Genomic DNA, 21394 nt, shown 5'->3' on the forward strand with positions numbered 1-21394 from the left:
AGGAGAAGTTGCATAACAAATTATATCATTAGCTTTCTCCTATTATATCTTCTGAAAATTAAAAATGTTGGGCCAAACCAACTTTTTAGGGGAATACATGTTAATTTTCCGTTTACTCGGCCGAATGTTATACAATTCGGTGAATCGCCTGAGGTTTAAAAATATTCACTATACACCTAGATAAATTCCACAAGAGCTGTAGATTCCAAAATGGGGTCACTTGTGGGGGCTTCTGCTGTTTTGACATGTCAGTGGCTCTTCAAATGTGACATTGCAGTCTTATTCTATACCAGCAAAAATGGTGTTCCAAAATTCAAATGGCTCTCCTTCCCTTTTGAGCCCTTCTGTGCGCCCAAACAGTAGTTTTCCACCACATATGGGGTATCTGTGTACGCAGGAGAAATCGCACAACAAATTGCATGGTTTTCTCTTGTTTACCCTTGTAAAAATGAAATATTCGGGGCTAATTTGGTTATTTTTTATTTTCACGGCTCAATGTTATACAATTCTGTGAAGTACCTGTAGGTTCAATGTGCTCGCTACACCTCTAGATACTTTTCAAAATGAGGTCACTTTGGAGGGTTTCCACTGTTTACGTAGAGAAGATGAGGGCACTACTAAGAAAAAACTACACACTTAGAATAAGCACATTGCAAGAAAAAAAGAAGCATGTAAAGTAGTCAGGAAGGATCACCAGCAATGCTAAACCAAAACATATTTATACAACAAAGACATACATAGTAAAAACATTTCAAAAGCCAAAAAGCACACATGCAACCATGAGTGTGTCCATGTAAGGAAAAACACTCCTCCTCTAATGTACACGCTGAGGTAGTCCAAAGTAATAAACTGAACAAAACTGGAAAGAGAGAGCAATAGCCTAACCATGTGATGTCCTCAAGTAGTCCAAGGTAAAAAGTCAAAGTATCAAGTGCACAGCGTGTCGGCAAAGAAAAGGCTTGCAAAAGTGCATGCGCACAACTAGTCAAGGTTCCATAAGTGATAGGGGCACAGGCGCATCACCACAGACAGGAAGGCTAGTAATTGCGCCGGCAAATAATACCCAATTGCGGCAGAGAATGAACCGTCATTTGATATCAGTGAGGGTGGTGAACATAGCGTCTGCACACATAAAGGTATGCGCAGGCATATTGCACGGTTGGTGCTTCACCTGTGTGGAAGTGCCATGTGTTTCGCCTGCTTCCTGAGTAGTATCTCTCAGAAGAGCAAAGGATACCTTGTGACGTCAGTGACAGCAATGAAGACAGGGGTCGCGTACACAATTGTATGGGCAGGCACGTAGCACCAGTAAGCTTCAGACTGTGGTGCGCATGCAAGAGTTCAAGATCGGTAACGGTGAAATGATGCAGATATCCAACATCAATTAAAAAACTTGATACCTATTAAGTCTATGTACAGAGTTTCCACTGTTCAGACACAACAGGGGCTCTGCAAAGACGTCATGACGTCCGCTATCTATTCCAGCCATTTTTGCATTCAAAAAGTCAAATGGCGCACCATTTTTCTCCTCATATGGGGTATCTGCATTCTCAAGAGAAAATGCACAACAAATGTTATAGTTCATTTGCTCCTGTAACCCTTGTAAAAGTTCAAAATTTGGGACTAAATGAACATTATTGTTGGAAAAAGTATAATTTTCATTTTTTTCCTTCCATATTGCTTTAATTCATGTAGTTTTGAGGGGTGCAGTTTTTAGAATGGTGTCAATTCTGGGTATTTTCTGTCATATAGACCCCTCAAAGTCACTTCAAACGTATTGTGGTCCCTAAAAATTTCAAAATTTAGCTCTTGAAAATTGGGAAATTTTCCCCAAATTTCCGATATATTTTAACAAATATAGTTAGATCATATTGGATACATTTTACCACTGACATAAAGTACAATATGTCACAAAAAAACAATCTCCGAATCACTGGGATTCGTTGAAGTGTTCCAGAGTTATAACCTCAAAAAGTGACAGTGATCAGAATTAAAAAAGGCTGGTCTGGTCATGAAGGTGAAAATGGGCTTCGGGGTAAAAGGGTTAATAGGTGACTAGTCACAGATGGTTCCCCCCAGAAGACTAGTAGGCGGTAATGTACATACGATGCAAACATCATGGTAAATTGATTAAAATGCTGAGTAACCGGATGGTTTAGTAGAATAAAACCAATTGACAGATTCACTTAAAATATTTTTTTTCACTGGGTTTTTTCATTTAAGCAGAGTATCTCTTCCAATTGCCACTGCTCCACTGATTTTGGAACCGTTTTCTCTTTTCTATAATGCCCCTCCATTCCAAAGTTATGCGCCCTCAGAAATAAAACTACAGATTTTCCCTTCAACCCTCTGGACGTGTACCACAGAAATTCTCTGTGGGTGTGGCTGTGTTTTGATTGGCCAGTGTCAACTTAAAAAAGCAAATGTCCTCATAAAAGTTCTGTTTTATCCACCAAGTTTGGTTGAAGGGAAAATGTACGGTACATCTTTATCACCCAGGGGCAAAATTTTGGAAAGCCGGGGGACAGAAGAAAAAGAAAAACTGTTCTAGATTAAGTGAAACAGCGGCAGTTGGAAGACTCATTGAAATTTTAAAAATCAGTTGAATGGTTCTTTAAAAAAATCTCTGGTCTAAGTTATTTTTTCATTTGTCTCCCATCAAACTTCTTTCTTCTAGACTGGTGAAGTGCTATTTGAGCTTCATGGACACACACAGAAAATCACGGCTATCCTTGTGTTTCCAAGCAATGAAACACACATCGCAAGGCTTGACCTAATGCTGACAGCATCTGCTGATAGGACCGTCATTGTATCCTTATATTGTTGTGTCTGCAGACCACAGAAATGTCACTTTCTCACCTGTAGATGACATTGCAGCAATGTGGATTAGCTGCTCATAGCTGAACCTGTCATAACAACATTGGTCTATTGTTTAAATCAGATTTTTATGTTAGAATTATTTTGTTAAAACTTTTAAGAATGTTTATTTTCCATGTCACTATATGTGTGTGTGTGTGTGTGTGTGTGTGTGTGTGTGTGTGTGAGTGTGTGTATGTGGGTTTATCATATGCAGCATAAACCACGGTGTAAATAGAAACACAGCCCTCTGGGCATGACAGAAAGAAAACAAAGCAAAAATGATGACGGGCAGTTCAGTCCTCCTTTGTGCGGGGTCCTCCGCACACTGTTAGGGAAACCACTCTGTTCTGTCCTCACTAGCTGAGGCAGGCTCATACGTAGCTATACAGTCAGCTAAACCGCTATACCGGGGTCCAATAAGGAGACTGTGGTTGAGTCTGTGCTTTATTAAATGTAGTGGTATATTGATGCGGTGAAACTGTGAACAATGATATACATAGAATCAGTGCATGGTATAGAACAGATACATAATACACATGATATACATTATGCATAACATTTAAAAAGCTAGTGCCTAAACTGGGAGTACAACTGGCTAAGCTAGGCTAATATAGAGCAGGGATTATCTAGAGAAGGCATAAAGACATACCGGCAATGCAATCGCAAGGGGGATGAAGTGAAGCGTCTTTCCTTGAAGGCAAACTGAAGAAAAAGAAAGGAAAAATGTAGGGAAATGGAGGCTGAGCTACCATAATGCATTGCAAAGGAGGAGGAGAATCAGACATGGATAATACAAAAACAAGATTGAACTGCCAACATAACTCTGGCCGCTAGAGGAAGCCAAAGCATCACAGATGAATAAAGGCATGAATATATCAATACTGTATACTGAGGAAACTGCAATTATGCAAGCAAATAATCGGGGGTAGCAAATTGGATGGCGGAGACAGAACACTCCCCGTCTGGCATCAACGGATGTCACTACTCCTTTCTTCCGAAGGCAACAATAGGACCAGTTCAGATACCGGTCTGGAAAATGTCTTAGGTTCATTCCCTTTGGTCATCCTTAGCTCAACTTTGCGGACGTTGCCGTCCTTGCTCGGGAACGTTGCGGTAACTAGGCCAAGTGGCCACTGGTTCCGATAAATCTGACAGTCTTTCACAAGAACAAGGTCACCTATGTTCAGATTAGGTTTAGTAGATTGCCACTTCGTCCGTGGCTGCAGGGTAGACAAATATTGTTTGCACCACCTGTCCCAGAAAGTATTTGCAAGACTTTGTACCTGTCTCCATTGGCGCTTGTAGAGGTCCTTAGCGTCGAATCCTCCTGGAGGGGCACTGGACAGTCCTGTTTTCTGGGTAAGTAAAGTAGCTGGAGTCAATAACAAGGGCTCCTCAGGGTCATTAGGAACTGGAACCAGGGGTCTTGCGTTAATTATAGCTGCAGCTTCAGCCATGAAGGTGATTAGGCTTTCGTGGGTAAGCCTCGCTGCTCCTTCTGTAAATAGTCTTCCTTGGTGCTTGACCAGATTGTGGTAATGTTGTACGATTAGGTAGGCAACGTGACATTTTCCGGGAAGTATAAGACGGAATTTCTCCACAAACTCCATCTCAGCTTCTTTGAGGCGGCCTCCTACTCTCAGTAGGCCACTGTTGTCGATGAATGGGTCGAGTTTTCTCAATATGCTGCTCACTGGTGTTGGAGCTTTGTTAATAAGACATTGGATTTCTGCAAAGTAGGTTTCTCTTTGAACAGTGAGGATGATGTGATTTCTAGAGAACTCCAAGTCAGAGGTAACGTAGGTATTTTTACAAAGATGCCAACCTTTACATTTTTCTGTGCCACAAGTTCTGGTGGTCCTGAATGAGCGAGCTATATGAGTCAGGCAGGTAATGGCTCGAGTAAGTGACTTCCAACTTGAGAATCTGTCGAACCTGCAAGATCCAAGCTGGATAACAGAGGTCACTGTATGAAGGGTAGACACCTGAGGGCGGATTTCAGCATCTGAGTCCTCTCCTACTAGTTCAAAGGTGTCTGGAAAACATTCCTCAATGTACAATAGTTTTGGTCCCGAGAGCCACGTTGTGCTTCCTAGTCGACTTGCGTCAACTGCTCTAGTTGCATGATCTGCGGGATTCTGGTCTGTGGGTATGTAATGCCACTGCTTTGGATGAACTGATCTCCTGATTCGTAGCACTCTGTTATTGACATAAACGTAGAATCGCCTGGGTTTGTTGTGGATATATCCCAGGAGTACTTTGCTGTCTGAGTAGAACTTGGCCCGTGTCAGGTCGATATCCATTTCGGATGCGATGAACTCCGCTAACTCAACGGCTAAGACTGCGGCACAAAGCTCTAACCTGGGTATAGTGTGCTCTGGTTGTGGTGCGAGTTTGGCCTTTCCCATGACGAAACCAATGTGGCACTGACATTTGGAGTCTACAGTTTTGAGGTAGGCAACAGCGGCAATTGCTTTGACAGAAGCATCTGCAAATACGTACAGTCTTTGGCTCTGTATCTCAGTAGATGGCATAGGGGTGTATGGTCTTGGCACATGCAGGTTGGAGAGTGCCGCTAATGAGTTCTTCCACCCTTCCCACTGGATCCTCTTATCAGGTGGCAGAGGTGCATCCCAGTCAGATGTTTCCTTAGTTTAGTCTCTTAGTACGGCCTTGCCTTGTATAGTAACAGGAGCTGCGAAACCCAAGGGATCGTACAGACTGTTGATGGTAGACAGGACGCCTCTACGTGTGAAAGGCCTTTCTTCCTGGTTGACCTGAAAGGTGAAAGTGTCTGACTGTAGATTCCAGAGAAGCCCGAGGCTGCGTTGCATTGGTGCGGGGTCTGACCCCAGGTCCAGGTCTCTGAGACCATTACATAGGTCCTGAGAAGGGAATGCTTCCATGAGTTCTTGGCTGTTTGAGGCTATTTTATGAAGCCTAAGGTTCGAGCAGGCAAGCATGTCTTGGGCTCTCCTGAGAAGACTGATGGCAGTCTCATTTGAAGGCATGGCTTTTAGACAGTCGTCAACATAAAAGTCCTTTTCTATGAATTGTCTGACATCTGCTCCGTATTCTGCTTCTCCTTCCAGAGCCGACCTTTTGAGTCCGTAAATGGCGACTGCAAGTGAAGGACTGTTGCCAAAGATGTGCACTCTCATGCGATACTCTGTGACTTCTTTAGTAGGATCATTGTCTCTGTACCAGAAGAATCTTAGGAAGTTCCTGTCTCTCTCTCACAAGGAAACAATGGCACATTTGCTGGATGTCAGCGATGAAGACAATGGAATCCTTACGGAAGCGCATAAGTACACCCAATAGTTTGTTATTGAGGTCTGGTCCTGTCAGTAGAACATCATTCAGGGAGACATCATTAAATTTAGCACTGGAATCAAACACGACTCTGATCTGGCCTGGTTTTTTAGGGTGGTATACTCCGAACATGGGTAGGAACCAGCATTCTTCAGAGTCTTTGAGAGTGGGAGCTAGTTCTGCGTGACAGTTTTCAAAAATCTTTGACATGAAGGAGAAAAAGTGATCTTTCATCTCTGGTTTCTTTTGTAGATTACGTTTTTGAGAGAGCAGAAACATTGTAATGCCTGATTTCTGTTGTTCGGTAGACGTGGTCTGTGGGTTTTGAAGGGAAGGGGTGCGACCCAGCTGTTGGTCTCATCTTTAACGAGTCCCTTGTCCATTACCTCTAAGAACAACTTGTCCTCTACCGACATTGCCACTTGGTTGTCCTGCTTAGTTCTCTGGAAGACTGTGCATCGTAACTGATCCTCATAGCATCCTGACACTATACTGCTGTCGTGAGTAAAGTCTATTAAATGATCAGGTAGTTGGATGCTGTGTGGCAGTTCCCTGACATGGAACTCATTGTTACAAGGTTGAAACAGAGATGGACGTCCTTTCTCCAATGTATTTGTCAGAATGCTTGTCACAGAAGATGGGGCGTGCATGCGTCCCAAGCATACGTTGCCAATTATGACCTATCCTAGGTCTAGCCTTTGGGCATAGGGAGCATTGTGGAGTCCGTTGATATGACGTCTCACTTTATGAACCTGTAGGATATCTCTCCCCAACAGCAGAATTATCTGGGCCTGATGGTCGAGTTCCGGTATAAGGTGTGCTATTCGTTTTAAGTGAGCGTGATGGATTGCTACATCTGGTGTAGGGATTTCAGATCTGTTGTCTGGGATCTGGTTACATTCGATGATCGTAGGTAGCGGTAGGCAGAATTGTCCGTCTAAAGACTCGATCTGGTAGTCAGTAGCTTTCATGCCTGCTGTTGTCACAGTACCTGCACACGTCTTTAAGGAGTAGGGAGTGCTTGGCCCTTTGATGTTGAATAGGTCAAAGAACGTTGATCTAGCCAAGGATCGATTACTTTGATCATCCAAGATAGCATACAGTCTTACAGCTTGGTCTCTATGGCCCTTCGGGTATACTCTGACGAGGCATATTTTTGAACAGGACCTACTGTCTATTGTCCCTTTGCAGACCTCGGTACATTGTGAAGTGATCTCTGGCGTAGCTGTATCAGTGCTCCTTTCCTCCCCGCCATGCTCACTGTTAGCTGGCGTGTTTTGTGTACTCCATGGAGCTTTGCCAGGGTGTAGAGCGGCGTTATGATCTGTGGTGCCACATTCTGTGCATTTTACACTGACCTTGCAATCCTTGGCGAGATGAGCTGTGGACGAGCAGCACTTGTAGCAGATACCGTTTTCTTTCAGGAAGCTTCTGCGATCTGGCATAGATTTTCCTCTGAAGGTTTTGCATTTCAGGAGAGGATGAGGCTTCTGATGAAGTGGGCACTGCTTGTCAGGGTCCTGCACCTTTGTCTCTGATTGGGAGCAGCCAGCAGACCTGTAATTAGAATCTGGAGGAGAAACATAAGTCTTGTGTACTGCCACAGATGTTCTGCGTGGATTTGCAGGTGGTGATGGTGTGGCATATGGTATTGCAAAGTCGAAGCTGGGATCGTTTCTAATTCTCGCTTGTTGGTGTATGAAGTCTACAAAAACGGAGAAGGGAGGGAATGGAACGCTGTGTTTGTATTTGTACGTGGAACCATGTGTGAGCCACCTCTCCTGTAGATTGTAGGGCAACTTCTGCACTATAGGGTTAACACCTCTGGCTGTGTCGAGAAATGCAAGTCCCTGTAGGTCGTCCTCGTATTTGGCAACTTGGACTTCCTTTAGCAGGTCGCTTAGCTCTATAAGTTTCTGGAGACCTTTGTTAGATATTTTAGGAAAGTCATCGATTCTTTTGAACAAGGCTCTTTCTATTACTTCTGCTGAGCCGTAACACTCATCCAGCCTTTTCCAGATCTCTTTGAGGCCAGTCTCAGGGCGGTTTATATTAATGTCTCTGATCCTTACTGCGTGTTTGACTGACTCTTCTCTTCTCTCTGACTCTTCTGCGTATTTGACTAACAGGTCTATCTCTTCCCTGTGTTGTAGCCCCAAGTCTCTAATGACATTTTGGAAGGAAGCTTTCCAAGCTCTGTAACCTTCAGCTCGGTCAGTGAATTTCATGAGTCCCTTGGCAACCAGTTCACGTCGTGTGAAGAACTTGGCAAATTCTGTCGTGAACCGGTTGTCAGCAGAGTATACTGGTGATGGGTCGCCCTGATAGTGATGTGAGGTGCGTTCGTACCTGTTAGTGTCCTCATGGTGGCGCCAGCCGGTGTCGTATTGCTTCGGCCTGATGTACGGTGTGTCAGCAGGGTGATCCACGTTGGTTACCTGATGAGGGGCAAGGTAGTCATTAGCAGAGTTGTTTTGCCTCACATTTCCAAGTTTGTTTCTGTCCTGAGCCTCGTGACGACTCTCGCTCACTTCGCTGGAGGTGTCGTATTCTGGTTTTGGTACTGGTTCAGGGTTATAGTTTGGATCAGGAAGGTCATTAACATACTGAGATGTGCGTTGTGGTGAGTCTTGCAGTGGAAACTCCAGACTCGACGTACTGCCCGTTACTGTGTCACTAAGGCTAGGTTCCCATTGCGTTATGGCGGTACGTTTAACGGACTACGTTACACCACGGTGTAACGTAGTCCGTTAACGCCGCCATTGCTTGTAATGGCGAACGCATCGCTAGCGCACGCCCACATTGGGCGTGCGCTAGCGATGTGCCGTCATTTGAGTGACGGACCTCGAACGCTGCTTTGGGACATTGCGTTATATACTAGAGTATATAACCGTATATACTCGAGTAAAAGCCGACCCCTTAATTTTGCAACAAAAAACTGGGAAAATTTATTGACTCGAGTATAAGCCTAGGGTGCAAAATGCAGCAGCTACCCGTAAATGCCAAAAATAAAAATAGATACCAATAAGAGTAAAATTAATTGAGACATCAGTAGGTTAAGTGTTTTTGAATATCCAAAATTGAATCAGGAGCCCCATATAATGCTCCATACAGTTCATTATGGTCCCATAAGATGCTCCATATTAAAATATGCCCCATATAATACTCCATGCAGTATGGGAGTGGAGTCCATATTTATTACTTTAATAAGCGGTACCATGTGACCGCTGAACAGAGGAAGAGCTGCGGCACCCGAAGACCATGGGACAGGCAGGGACAGCGCCAGGAGCAGGTGAGTATGCGACAGTCCTCTCTCCCCCTCACCCGCCGACCCTGCCGCCGACCATGACTCAAGTAAAAGCCGAGAGGGGCACTTTCAGCCCAAAAATTTGAGCTGAAAATCTCGGCTTATACTCGAGTATATACGATATATATCTATATCTATCTATATCTATCTATCTATCTATCTATCTATCTATCTATCTATCTATCTATATATATATAACCTGAAGACTCACCTCTCCCGACAGGCCTATAATCTGCAGTGATCCTTAGTCTGCTGAACCGCCGCACAACCAGCTCTGCCCTCTTCTAGTGTATCATCACCCATCCCCTGCAGACTGTGAGCCCTCACGGGCAGGGTCTTTCTGTACCTGTTAGTGCCTTGTATTGCTCTTGCTTATTGAGCTGTATAAATGTATATTAATAATAATAAAAAAATGTGTGATATATATATATATATATATATATTTATATATCGTGTGTACTGTTAACGCGCCACTCGCTGGTGATCAGACACCAGCTGGAATAGGCGATCGGGGGACCACTATCCGATGATAGGTTGGGGCCCCAACCTATCGCACATTTATGACATGTCCTGGGGATATGATGAGCATTCATGAACACCTTCAGCTATCATATAGACAATGACCCCTATAGTGGTATCTTTATGCTCTGATTGGTCATCGTACAGGGATTCTATTATGAATCGTGGATCCTGTGTTATCTACTGAATATAGAGGTGTTGCCAGTTATTGTGATCCTGTCTGTAATGATAATGGGATTGCCGAAAAGTCTTCTTTGCCAAACAGTAAGTTTGAGTCTAGTTTAAGACCTGTTGGCCATTGTGAATTTGACAAGATTTCTGTATTTAGTGAAATGGAAAAGAAATTACCAAATTAAAAAAAATAAATAAATAAATGTAACCTGACAGGTGATGCATGCTGCCCAAAGGCTGCTTTCACACATCAGTTTTTTGCCATCATTCACAATCCGTCAAATGTTGAAAAAAAAACGGATCCATCGCAGATTGTGAAAAACTGATGCGACGGATCCGTTTAACGGATCCGACTAGCTGATCCAGCTAATTGTATCTTAAAGAAATTGGAGCATGCTCAGTTAAAATAAACAGAATCCGTCTCCAGATTCCGTCCTTTGACGGATTCGGCACCATAGGCTTCCATTCTAGAAAACGACAGATGGCAACGGATCCGTCGCTGTCCGTTTTTTCGACAGATACAAGAAAAGTTACTATGTCCATTTTCTTTGGCCGCCAGAAATAATGTTTCCAGAACGTATACTTAATTATTCCTTAATAGCTCAAGTCAGGCTTGGGATTGTGAAAGCGGTCAGGAAGTGCATAAAGCCTCAGACTTCCTCTCTACTGTGAAGGTATAAGCTCTAACCAGTGTAGACTTCTCTTTTCATCCACGTATTTAGTGAATGGATAACAAAAAATCAGCACTTGTTTATTTAAACCAATTAGGTTCAGACATATTTGGACAGTGGCCGATTCTTCGTGATTTGGGTTCTGCTTGCCACTATTTTGGATTTAGCATGAAACAACTGAGAAGTGATTGAAGTGTAGACAAAGTGTTGAACACTGTGAAAGTCTACGAACTGCAACCATTTTTCTACATATACAATAACAAATTATATTGTAGTGCCATGTTAACCAGAAAATTCATTTGTAATCCTGCCTGAAGATGGAGCCTCTATGGTCTGAAAGCTTGCAAGCATTTATTATTTTCTGGTTAGTCAATAAAGTTATCACTCCGAGAATACTTTTGTCATCATTGGGCAAAAAATTATTTGCATCAACCATTTTTATTTTATTTTTTTTTTGCAAAGCCTCCTTATATCGGGTTCAAAACTAATTGGACAAATTAACTTTTATCATAAATAAAGTAAGTTATTTTTTAATACCTTGTAAAGAATCCTTTGCAGGCAAAGACAGCCTGAAGTATGGAAGTCAAGGACGTCACCAAATGCTCGGTTTCCTCCTTTGTGATGGTTTGTCAGACTTTTACTGCAGCTAACTTCAGTTGTTGCTTGTCTGTGGGTCTTTCTGCCTTAAGTTATGGCTTAAAGGGAACCTGTCACCCCCAAAATCGAAGATGAGCTAACCCTAACCCTAAGGGGCTTATCTACAGCAGACAAAGAACGCCACCGCAGTGTGAATAGAAGAAGAGGACATCATCGTAAGAAGATAGGAGGCCCCGGACCGTGACGCCCATCGAACCAGACCGCAACGGAAACGCCCCTGGATGAGTATAGTCTTACCTCTTTTTCTCATCTTTCAGGATACATCGAGGGCTTATCTACAGCATTACAGAATGCTGTAGATAAGCCCCTGATGCCGGTGGGCTTAGCTTATCTTCGATTTTGGGGGTGACAGGTTCCCTTTAAGCATTTGAAATGCTGATTGATGGGATTCAGATCTGATGATTGACTCGGCCATTGCAGAATATTCCAATCCTTAACCTTAAACTCCTGGGTTACTTTTGCAGTATGTTTTGGGTCATGCTGTTCTCACTGTATTTGGTTGAATCTGAGCAGAAAGTATAGCCTTGTACACTTCAGAATTCTTCTGTCTGCTTCTGTATTCAGTCACATCATCAATAGACACTAGTGACACAGTGAGTGCCATTGGAACCATGCATGCCCATGCCATCATGCATTTAGAGGATGTGGTGTGCTTTGGATCATGAGATATTCCAAGCCTTCTCCATACTTTGTTCTTCCCATCATTCTGGTACTGGTTGATCTTAGCTTCATCTGTACAAAGAATGCTACTCCAGAACTGGGCTGACTTCTTTAGAATGTTTTTTTTATTGCAAAGTCTAATCTGGCCTTTCCTTTTTTAAGGCTGATTAATGGTTTGCACCTTGTGGTGAACCCTCTGCATTTACTCTCCTGAAGTTTTTTTTCTTTATGGTAGACTCAGATACTGTATTGAAACACCTACTTTCTGAAGAGTGTTCTTCACTTGGGTGGATGTTGTGAAGTGGTTTTTCTTCACCATGGAAAAGATTTTGAGATGATTCACCACTGTTGTCTTGCTTACCTGTGCACTCTTTTTTTTGCAGATTGTACCAACCTGTTGATTTGGACACTACTAACATTACTGCTGTCTCTCTAATGATTTCTTTTATTTTCAGCCTAATGATGATCTGTTTGTTTTCCATTGAGATCTCCTTTGACCACATGTTGTGGGTTCACAGCAACTGCTTCCAAATGCAAATGCCATGACTGGAATCAGTTCCAGACTTTTAACTGTTTAAGTGATGATGGATTAAGGAAGGAAAAGCCCATGCAGCCCAATAAAGAGCTCGGGGGACAATTGTCCAATTACTTGATTCCTTGAAAAAGAGGCAGCTACATATAAAAGAGCTGTAATTCCTAAATCCTTACTCCAATTAGGATATGAATACCCTCAAATTAATTCTGAGAGTCTGCACTTTTCAGCCCATATTGATTTTATAACTGTATCTTGAATATGATTTGGTAAACGGCTAAAATGACAAAACTTGTGTCACTGTCCAAATATTTCACAGGTATTTTTTTCCCATTTCATAGTGATGTGGTGACATTTTATCCATTGACTTAACTAGAACTATAGGTAAAAAGAGTGTTCATGACATATGCACCGATCTATAGGATAGGACTCGGTGTTCCCCAACTCCGGTCCTCAAAGGCCACCAACAGGTCATGCTTTCAGGATTTCCTTAGTATTGCACAGGTGATGGAATTATTGCCTGTGAAGGTGCAAATTTCACCTGTGCAATAGTAAGGAAATCCTGAAAACATGACCTGTTGGTGGCTCTTGAGGACCGGAGTTGGGGAACACTGCGATGGGTGATGACTACTATATTGGGGTGGGTCTGTCCACTGAACCCCCACTGATCACACATTTACGCTACTGCTATACTCCAAGTTGACGGTGATGGCCAAGTGCATCGCTCAGGGTAAATAAAATGACTCTAAGAAGCCTCTTTCTTAATTGTCTTCTATAGCTCCTAAATAAAATAATTATTGTATTAAAGCTGCTGGCTCCTTGTTTGCACTTGGCCTGGCAGCGGCTGTACACTGGTATGGTAGACATCCGTCTTCCACAATCTCTCCAAAATCTATTCAAAGACCAGTTTTCCTTGAAAAATTATATTAAAGGAGAACTATTGTGAAATGATGAAAATGGGCATTAAGTTTCCATGAAAAATTATTATAGAGAAATAATTACAGTAAGAATGAACATTGATGTGGATGCGAAATTTAGATTCATATTTCTGTTTAAACTAGCGGAAGCCAGATCACATGCAGGTAAGTGTTGTCATGGGGGCATAACACACAGCTGCGGCACACCACAGATCCCAGATGTACGTTCTTTACTATTTGTATATTCTGGTGAGGCAGCCGTCTACATACTCTTTACAATCTGTTTATTTTTTGATCTGTTGATGATCTTCATTGTATTTATACCAGACATTAACCGTCCTTCAGAGCTTAGATGTCTGGCTCACCGGCGGGGGCGAGCTTCGTGTGTGGAGTCATGACTTTAAGGTTCTGGGTGAAACTGGTTGCTTTTCTGATGGAGGTGAGTTATACAAATAGATGTTGATCCTCAGTAATCACAAGATTGAAAATTCCATAATCTTCTTGGGAAGCATTATAGACAATTGGTATATCAAATGGCCATGCTTCGAAATGTATTTTAAAAGGAACCTGTCAAGTTGTAAATAGTATCAAATCTGCCGGCAGGATGATGTAGAGCAGGAGAAGCCGATCAGAATAATGTTCATTTTTGTGGGAAAAGTTTCAGTACAGCTTGCAGTTTATTAATTCAAGTCGCTGGTGTTTTATATTCATAAGAGTCCAGTGGGTGGTCCGACTCAGTGATTGAGAGTTTTCCTTGTTTGACTGTGCTTGCAGAGAGAGCTGTCAATCACGGAGTAGGACCGCCCACTGGACTCGTGTGCATACAAACACTATTGATTTCAATTAATAAAATGCAAGCTTTACTGAATCTTTGCCAACAAACCTGTATATAGTTTTGTTCAGCTAACCCTTATCTACACCGTGCTGTCCACAGATCGGGCTGCATGTACAACGTAAAAGGTTCCCTTTAATAATCAACAATTAAAGTGGACCTATCCTCAGATATCATACCTTAAACTGCTTACATTAATAAATAGATATCCTAGACCTGATGGCGCTAGTGTGCTTACTTTTAAAATCTCTGCCAGAATGAATGTATAATTCTGATTTTAAATTGAGCATTTTATGAGCCCTGCTATAGAATGAGAGCGCTCATGATTCCAAGTGTATTCAGTCTCCGCACACCCAGCCTGACTGACAGCTGCAGCTTGTACCGAGCAGTGCAGGATTCCTTCAGCAGCAGGAGGTAGGAGGGACTCCGAGGAGCTGTCAATCAGGATAGGTGGGCATGAGATTAACCCTGCTGTGGAACCATGGGGTCATATAAACCCCATGGTACCATGATTTTTTTCATGGTTCCACAGCAGGGTTAACTAAATCTTTCAAAAAGGATGATAAACTCATTCTGATTAGTGATCAGTGAATTTACTCAGATAAGGTGTTTTCCGAGCATGCTTGGGTGCTAACCGAGTGTCTTCATTGTGCTCGAAACATATGTTCGAGTCCCTACACCTGTATGTCTTGCGACAGCGATTAATTTGTGATTCATCTGACTTTTGGTAGTTAGTAGTAGACAATCCCTTTAAATAATACTATTATATTGATGACCTATATTTAGGATAGATTACGAATATTGTGTCCACCACCTGGCACCCCAGCCAATCGGCTGTTACTAGCTCCGGCAGTGACTGGATGTAACAGTGTGTGGAGCTGATCTGCAGCCCCCCCCGGAGCTGATCTGCAGCCCCCCGGATCGGCCTCTCCTGTGTACTTAGCTGTGATGTTCCTCTCCTGCAACTTTTACATCAAGATGATCCATCCTAAGGAGTGGCAGTGGAAAGCCCCTTTAACTTTACTCTTGTTGTGTTACATAGTTTGTGTGCCTTCTTTGTAATTTATAGCATTGCTGTTTTTTTTTGTATTATAACACAAACATGACATTGTGCTGATTTTCTTTCCAGGCATTGCAGCACTGGTTGAACTTCCTAAAAACTGTGTGGTTGCAGCAATTGGGAGAGATTTGCGTGAGTTCATATTTTTCATTGCTAAATAAGATCACTGTTCTTTAATTATATAAATGTATGTCCTGTTTAACGGAGTTTATTATTCCATTTGATATCTTTTTCTGTGTCTTTTTTTGCGTGCGTGCTTTTATCTACTGGGTTTGCTCTTAAAGGTGTCTTTAAATGTAATCCTGGAGCTGCGGGGTCCGACATGTGGGACATTTCTGAAGTTAAATGCCTTTCTGCTCACCAAGAGGTTATTCGAACACTCGCTAATGTCAACGGTACGTATACTACACTGGAAAGAAGCAGTTTATCTACTCTATGACTTGCAAGCGTAAGTGCACAGTAGAGGAAAGTCCTCTTACATTGCTTTACTAAAAACTGTTGGTTTTACATTCTAAAACTAGACAGTTCTGGTGGATTTATTTAACCTCATCCTGACACAGCACTGACTTTTCATGTCCTAAAGGTCGCGCCACTCTCCACTAGCATATGGAAACGCAGTGAATTTTCATGCTGGGAACAAGATCCCATAGCTCCTTCTCCCTAACCTAAGACTATTCTCTTCTGCTAGTTGGACACTGCATCAGGGAACGAGAGCTCATGACACACTGCACTGGCTCAATTGATCTCTTATATGCTACAGCCAATAGCAACTGTAGCACGTAAAGTGATTGACTGAGCAAGATTGCTCTTTCTGTCACATCGTTGGCTCCCCGCAGTGTGATTGCAGGCAGCTGATGTTTGACATGACAATCAGTGGTCTAACACTGGTCTCCAATCTGCCATAGACCAAAGGCTAACAGGTTGTGCCACATGCACAATCTATTAGGCTGCCTATCAATATAACAGTGATAATCTGGATTATGCACTGCACTACCAATGCAGTACAGTGTATTACCTATGAAATCAAAGGATCACATGTTTTTCAAGTCTCTTTTGTGGGACTGAAAAAACTTTTTTTTATTTTACAATATTTTTGAAGTGTTTTTAGAAAAAAATTATATATAATCCCATTTTTCCAAATAAAAAGTTCTTCATTGTAATAAAAAAGCAAATATATAAAAGACACATCTGGTATCACTGTGTTCGTAATGACTAGTAGAATAAAACAATATAATTATTTAACCAACACCGTGAAACCCGCATAAAGAAAAACGTTGCCAGAATTCACACTATGTTCAAACTGCCTCATACAAAATGAATTGAGAGATGTTCAAAAAGACATATGGACACCAACATGGAAGAAGCACAAAAAGAAAATTTGGCAAGAGCCTCACTGTGCGGTAAATGTCATTCTATGACTAAGGGCTTTGGCCACAAACGTACGTCAGAATGGGAAATGGTTTTTAATTGTCTGGACAACTTTTTTTAATCATGTGAAATAAAGTTACATATTTTTTATCGATACGGCCATGTGGATTGTTTTCTTCCTTTTTTTTGGACACCAACATGATAATAAATAAAATCAATAAAAACGAAGTACTCAGGAAAATGGAAAAGTTACGTCCTCGGAATATGCTGCAAAAAATGTATACGGTATTTTTAAAAAAATGTACTTTTCTTGTGCAAAAGTAGTAAACCAGAAAAAAATAAAAAATAAATTGGATATCACTATAATCTTATTGATCTGTACGCAAACAGGGAGAGAATATTCAAACTCCTTGTAAAAGTTGTTGGTCAGATTCAAACTGAAGACCTCAGGTCTCAAAGGCAGCCAGTTTCCTTAGGTCGGATTCAAAATGAAGACATCAGGTCTGAAAGGCAGCAAGTTTCCTTAGGTCGGATTCAAACTGAAGACCTCAGGTGAAAGGCAGCAGGTTTCCTTAGGTCGGATTCAAAATGAAGACATCAGGTCTGAAAGGCAGCAAGTTTTCTTAGGTCGGATTCAAACTGAAGACCTCAGGTCTGAAAGGCAGCAGGTTTCCTTAGGTCGGATTCAAACTGAAGACCTCAGGTGAAAGGCAGCAGGTTTCCTTAGGTCGGATTCAAACTGAAGACCTCAGGTGAAAGGCAGCAGGTTTCCTTAGGTTGGATTCAAACTGAAGACCTCAGGTCTGAAAGGCAGCAAGTTTCCTTAGGTCGGATTCAAACTGAAGACCTCAGGTCTGAAAGGCAGCAAGTTTCCTTAGGTCGGATTCAAACTGAAGACCTCAGGTCTGAAAGGCAGCCGGTTTCCTTAGGTTGGATTCAAACTGAAGACCTCAGGTCTGAAAGGCAGCCGGTTTCCTTAGGTCGGATTCAAACTGAAGACCTCAGGTCTGAAAGGCAGCAAATTTCCTTAGGTCGGATTCAAACTGAAGACCTCAGGTCTGAAAGGCAGCCGGTTTCCTTAGGTTGGATTCAAACTGAAGACCTCAGGTCTGAAAGGCAGCCGGTTTCCTTAGGTCGGATTCAAACTGAAGACCTCAGGTCTGAAAGGCGGCCGGTTTCCTTAGGTTGGATTCAAACTGAAGACCTCAGGTCTGAAAGGCAGCCGGTTTCCTTAAATTACTCTTCCTAGGAGAGCACAGGCCTGGGAATGTCTTTTCTTAGTGGTGCTGTTCACAGAATACAGACAGTGGAAAAGGCTACAGTTTTCCCCTTGCCGTGTCCAGGGAGCAGCTGCATGGAATGTAAATTCTGATCCATAAAGGAATTGCTGTTCGTGCATTTGCCCAATATATTTGAGTGGCTTAAAATCTTTACCACATCACTAATGCACTTGGGAGCTTTTATTTTATCCTACAAAACAGGCCTCAGTGTGCCCCAGTGATCAGTCTAACATGTAGCCCACTCGTATATAATCTGGGCCCAATAATGACCATTTTATAGTCGCCCAGAATATATTTCTGCAATAACGACTTCATCAGCTCGAGCTGGCGTGGAGTAATAATTTTCTGAGTAAGTACATTACGTTAATATGTTATGCAAACATTTATGCAGTAATAAAACATAAATTTTATTGACGAGCCATTAACGTACGAGAGCGATCGCGTTATATTGTAACATCCTTCAGGTAGTATAGAGTAGCCGTGGCAGGATATTACGGTGATTAGTGACTAATAGTAAAGTTTTTCCTGGCATTTGCAAAGTCTCAGAAGTATCCATTTCAGGTAAATGAAAACTTTACATCATCAGGGAGATTGGAATGAGACCCGGAGTAGCTGTAATTAAAGGGACACTTTGAAAATTAAACTTTTATATATTTAAAAGTTTGTGTTTTTTTTTTTTTGTGAAACTCTTTCGCAGTGATTCTTTTTATTGTACGTTGATTGGAGGAAGTGTAGGTTAAAGTAAACTTCTGCCATGAGGCACCAATGTATGTCACTGTATGGGCGTAGTGGAAAAAAAGGAATACCAGCCTTTCGGAGGGCAAGACGGCATTGGGTGAATGGAGTCAGGTAGATGGTACTGTATACGTGGGAGATATCTAGGGCTTGGACTCGGTATGCCCAGAGCCTGACCTTACCAGGGTGGATAAGGATAAGTGTCAGACTAAACAAAAGTGTCATAATCTAAGTGAAACGAGGGTAGGATTTCCCAGGATTGCGTCTCACCTTCTATGATGATCCTGAATTTTCTAATTTTAAGGTTTTATGTAAAGTTTGATGGAAATAACCCATGTGATTGTTTCGCACACACTTTAGAGTTCATGTTTGTAAGCGGCTCCCACGCTGGCGAATTGATCGTGTGGGATGCACTAGACTGGTCCCTTCAAGCTTATGAGAAGAATCTTTCCCACGTGGCCTCACCACAAGATGTTCCTCCTGAGAATAAACTGCTGCCGCTACAGGAAGAGGTCTCAATCCAGTACGTCGCATCGGATGGAGAGGTGCAAAGACTATCAACTGTGTTTTTTACATTTTTTTTTTTCAAGCTGTGTTCACATGAACCATTTTCTTTCTGGAAAGTCTGCTATAAATTAACATGGATTTTGACAGGTTTGATCACCAGTTCTTTGCAGCAGATTACAGCATATTGTAGGTTTGATAATCAACACTCTAGACAGAGGGAAAAACTATGAAAATAAGCAGCTCAGATAGTATCCTGTATATTCTCTGTGATGGAGTCAAAGACGATACCCTGGCTGTATGCCGCTGTATGCTGCGTATAGAAAGACTGTAACATTGGGGAAATTATGGGAAAAAAACATGTTATATTACTTTACCATGAGGCATGCTATAAAATTCTGCATTATAAAATAAAAATACCATCCTAATATAATATATTTGTTGGTAAGTTAGCAGCCCAGACAACCACTCTGTTGGAACGTTATTGGGACATTTGTATGATTGCGTTCAGAATTGTAATATATAAGAACACGTTTTCGTAGATTCGTATTGATGTTTTTTTTTTGCTATCACGCCAGTGTGTCTATGTGGCCGTGTGTAGAAGTCTTTACGTGTACAACCTGCAGACAAAGCGAGTGATTGCTTATCAGAAGAATGCCCATGACTCCGATATTCAGCACATGGCAACTCTTCCTAACAGGTAACCATTCCAGTTTGTCAGTTTTTTATGTTTTGATTGAACAACACAATAGACTTAAGTTCTGAACTTCTTGCATGTTTCTTCTGGGCTGTAACAGCAAACTCATGGCAATAATAATTCACTAAAAACTTACTATAATATTAAAGGGAACCTGTCACTAGGGTTTTCTACTATAATCTACAGCCACCACCTTTTAAGGCCTTTTTTTTTTACAGTATCCTAGTAAGTATTATTTACCGTATTTTTCTGACTATAAGATGCATTTTTGTTCCCCAAAATTTTGGGGGAAAGTGGGGGGTGCGTCTTATAATCCGAATCTGTGTGCTGTGCTGTAGAGGAGGGGGAGCAGCTCTGGAGTGGTGTCAGGAGGCTGGAGTGGGCTGGCTGGGGCTGCAGAGACAGCAGGACGTCAGGTGCTCCCGCTCATTAGCCTCATGTAATATTCGCTGCACCTGCTGTCCATCACCTCAGTGCTGAAGCTGCCAGAGTTGATTTACAGGGGAGCAGCAAATATTACATGTGCCTGCATCTCCCCCCCCCCTCCCATCATGGATATGGCCCCCGTCACTCTTATATGCCTTCCCTGTGCTGCTGGCAGGCACATGATAAAATAACAAACACTTAACTCACCTTCCGATGATGGCTCCGTGCTCACAGCTCCTTTGTTGTGCTTCCTGTGTCTGTGCTGACATCTGATCATGTGATCGGCACAGCACAGTGATGACATCACTGTGTGCCCAGATCACATGGTCCGATGCCTGGGAAACAGGAAGCACAACGGAGGAGCTGTGAGCACGGAGCCATCATCTGAAGGTGAGTTAAGTGTTTATTTTATCATGTGTCTTCCATCAGCACAGGGAAGGGGGCATGTGTCTGCCAGCAGCACAGGGGGGGCATGTGTCTGCCAGCAGCACAGGGGGGGCATGTGTCTGCCAGCAGCACAGGGGGGCATGTGTCTGCCAGCAGCACAGGGGGGCATGTGTCTGCCAGCAGCACGGGGGGGGGCATGTGTCTGCCAGCAGCAAGGGGGGGGGCATGTGTCTACCAGCAGCACAGGGGGGCATGTGTCTTCCAGCAGCACAGGGGGGGGGACATGTGTCTGCCAGCAGCACAAGGGGGGCATGTGTCTTCCAGCAGCACAGGGGGGGCATGTGTCTTCCAGCAGCACGGGGGCATGTGTCTGCCAGCAGCACAGGGGGGGCATGTGTCTTCCAGCAGCACGGGGGGGCATGTGTCTTCCAGCAGCACAGGGGGGCATATGTCTGCCAGCAGCACAGGGGGGCATGTGTCTTCCAGTAGCACGGGGGGAG

The 21394-nt window shown here is 42.7% G+C and overlaps 1 protein-coding gene across 2 annotated transcripts in view; it reads left to right on the top strand.

Moving 5' to 3' along the window:
- WDR41 (WD repeat domain 41) overlaps positions 1-21394 on the top strand; it is a 60083-nt gene that overhangs the window by 28490 nt on the left and 10199 nt on the right. For both annotated transcript variants that reach the window (XM_069749974.1, XM_069749979.1), the window contains 7 exons: positions 2678-2809; positions 10780-10842; positions 13933-14044; positions 15567-15629; positions 15782-15892; positions 19241-19425; positions 19963-20084. In XM_069749974.1, the coding sequence (XP_069606075.1) occupies positions 2678-2809; positions 10780-10842; positions 13933-14044; positions 15567-15629; positions 15782-15892; positions 19241-19425; positions 19963-20084 (788 nt within the window). The remainder of the gene's footprint in view (positions 1-2677; positions 2810-10779; positions 10843-13932; positions 14045-15566; positions 15630-15781; positions 15893-19240; positions 19426-19962; positions 20085-21394) is intronic.

Source organism: Ranitomeya imitator, chromosome 1 (genome assembly GCF_032444005.1).
Source record: "Ranitomeya imitator isolate aRanImi1 chromosome 1, aRanImi1.pri, whole genome shotgun sequence".
Classification (NCBI taxonomy): domain Eukaryota; kingdom Metazoa; phylum Chordata; class Amphibia; order Anura; family Dendrobatidae; genus Ranitomeya; species Ranitomeya imitator.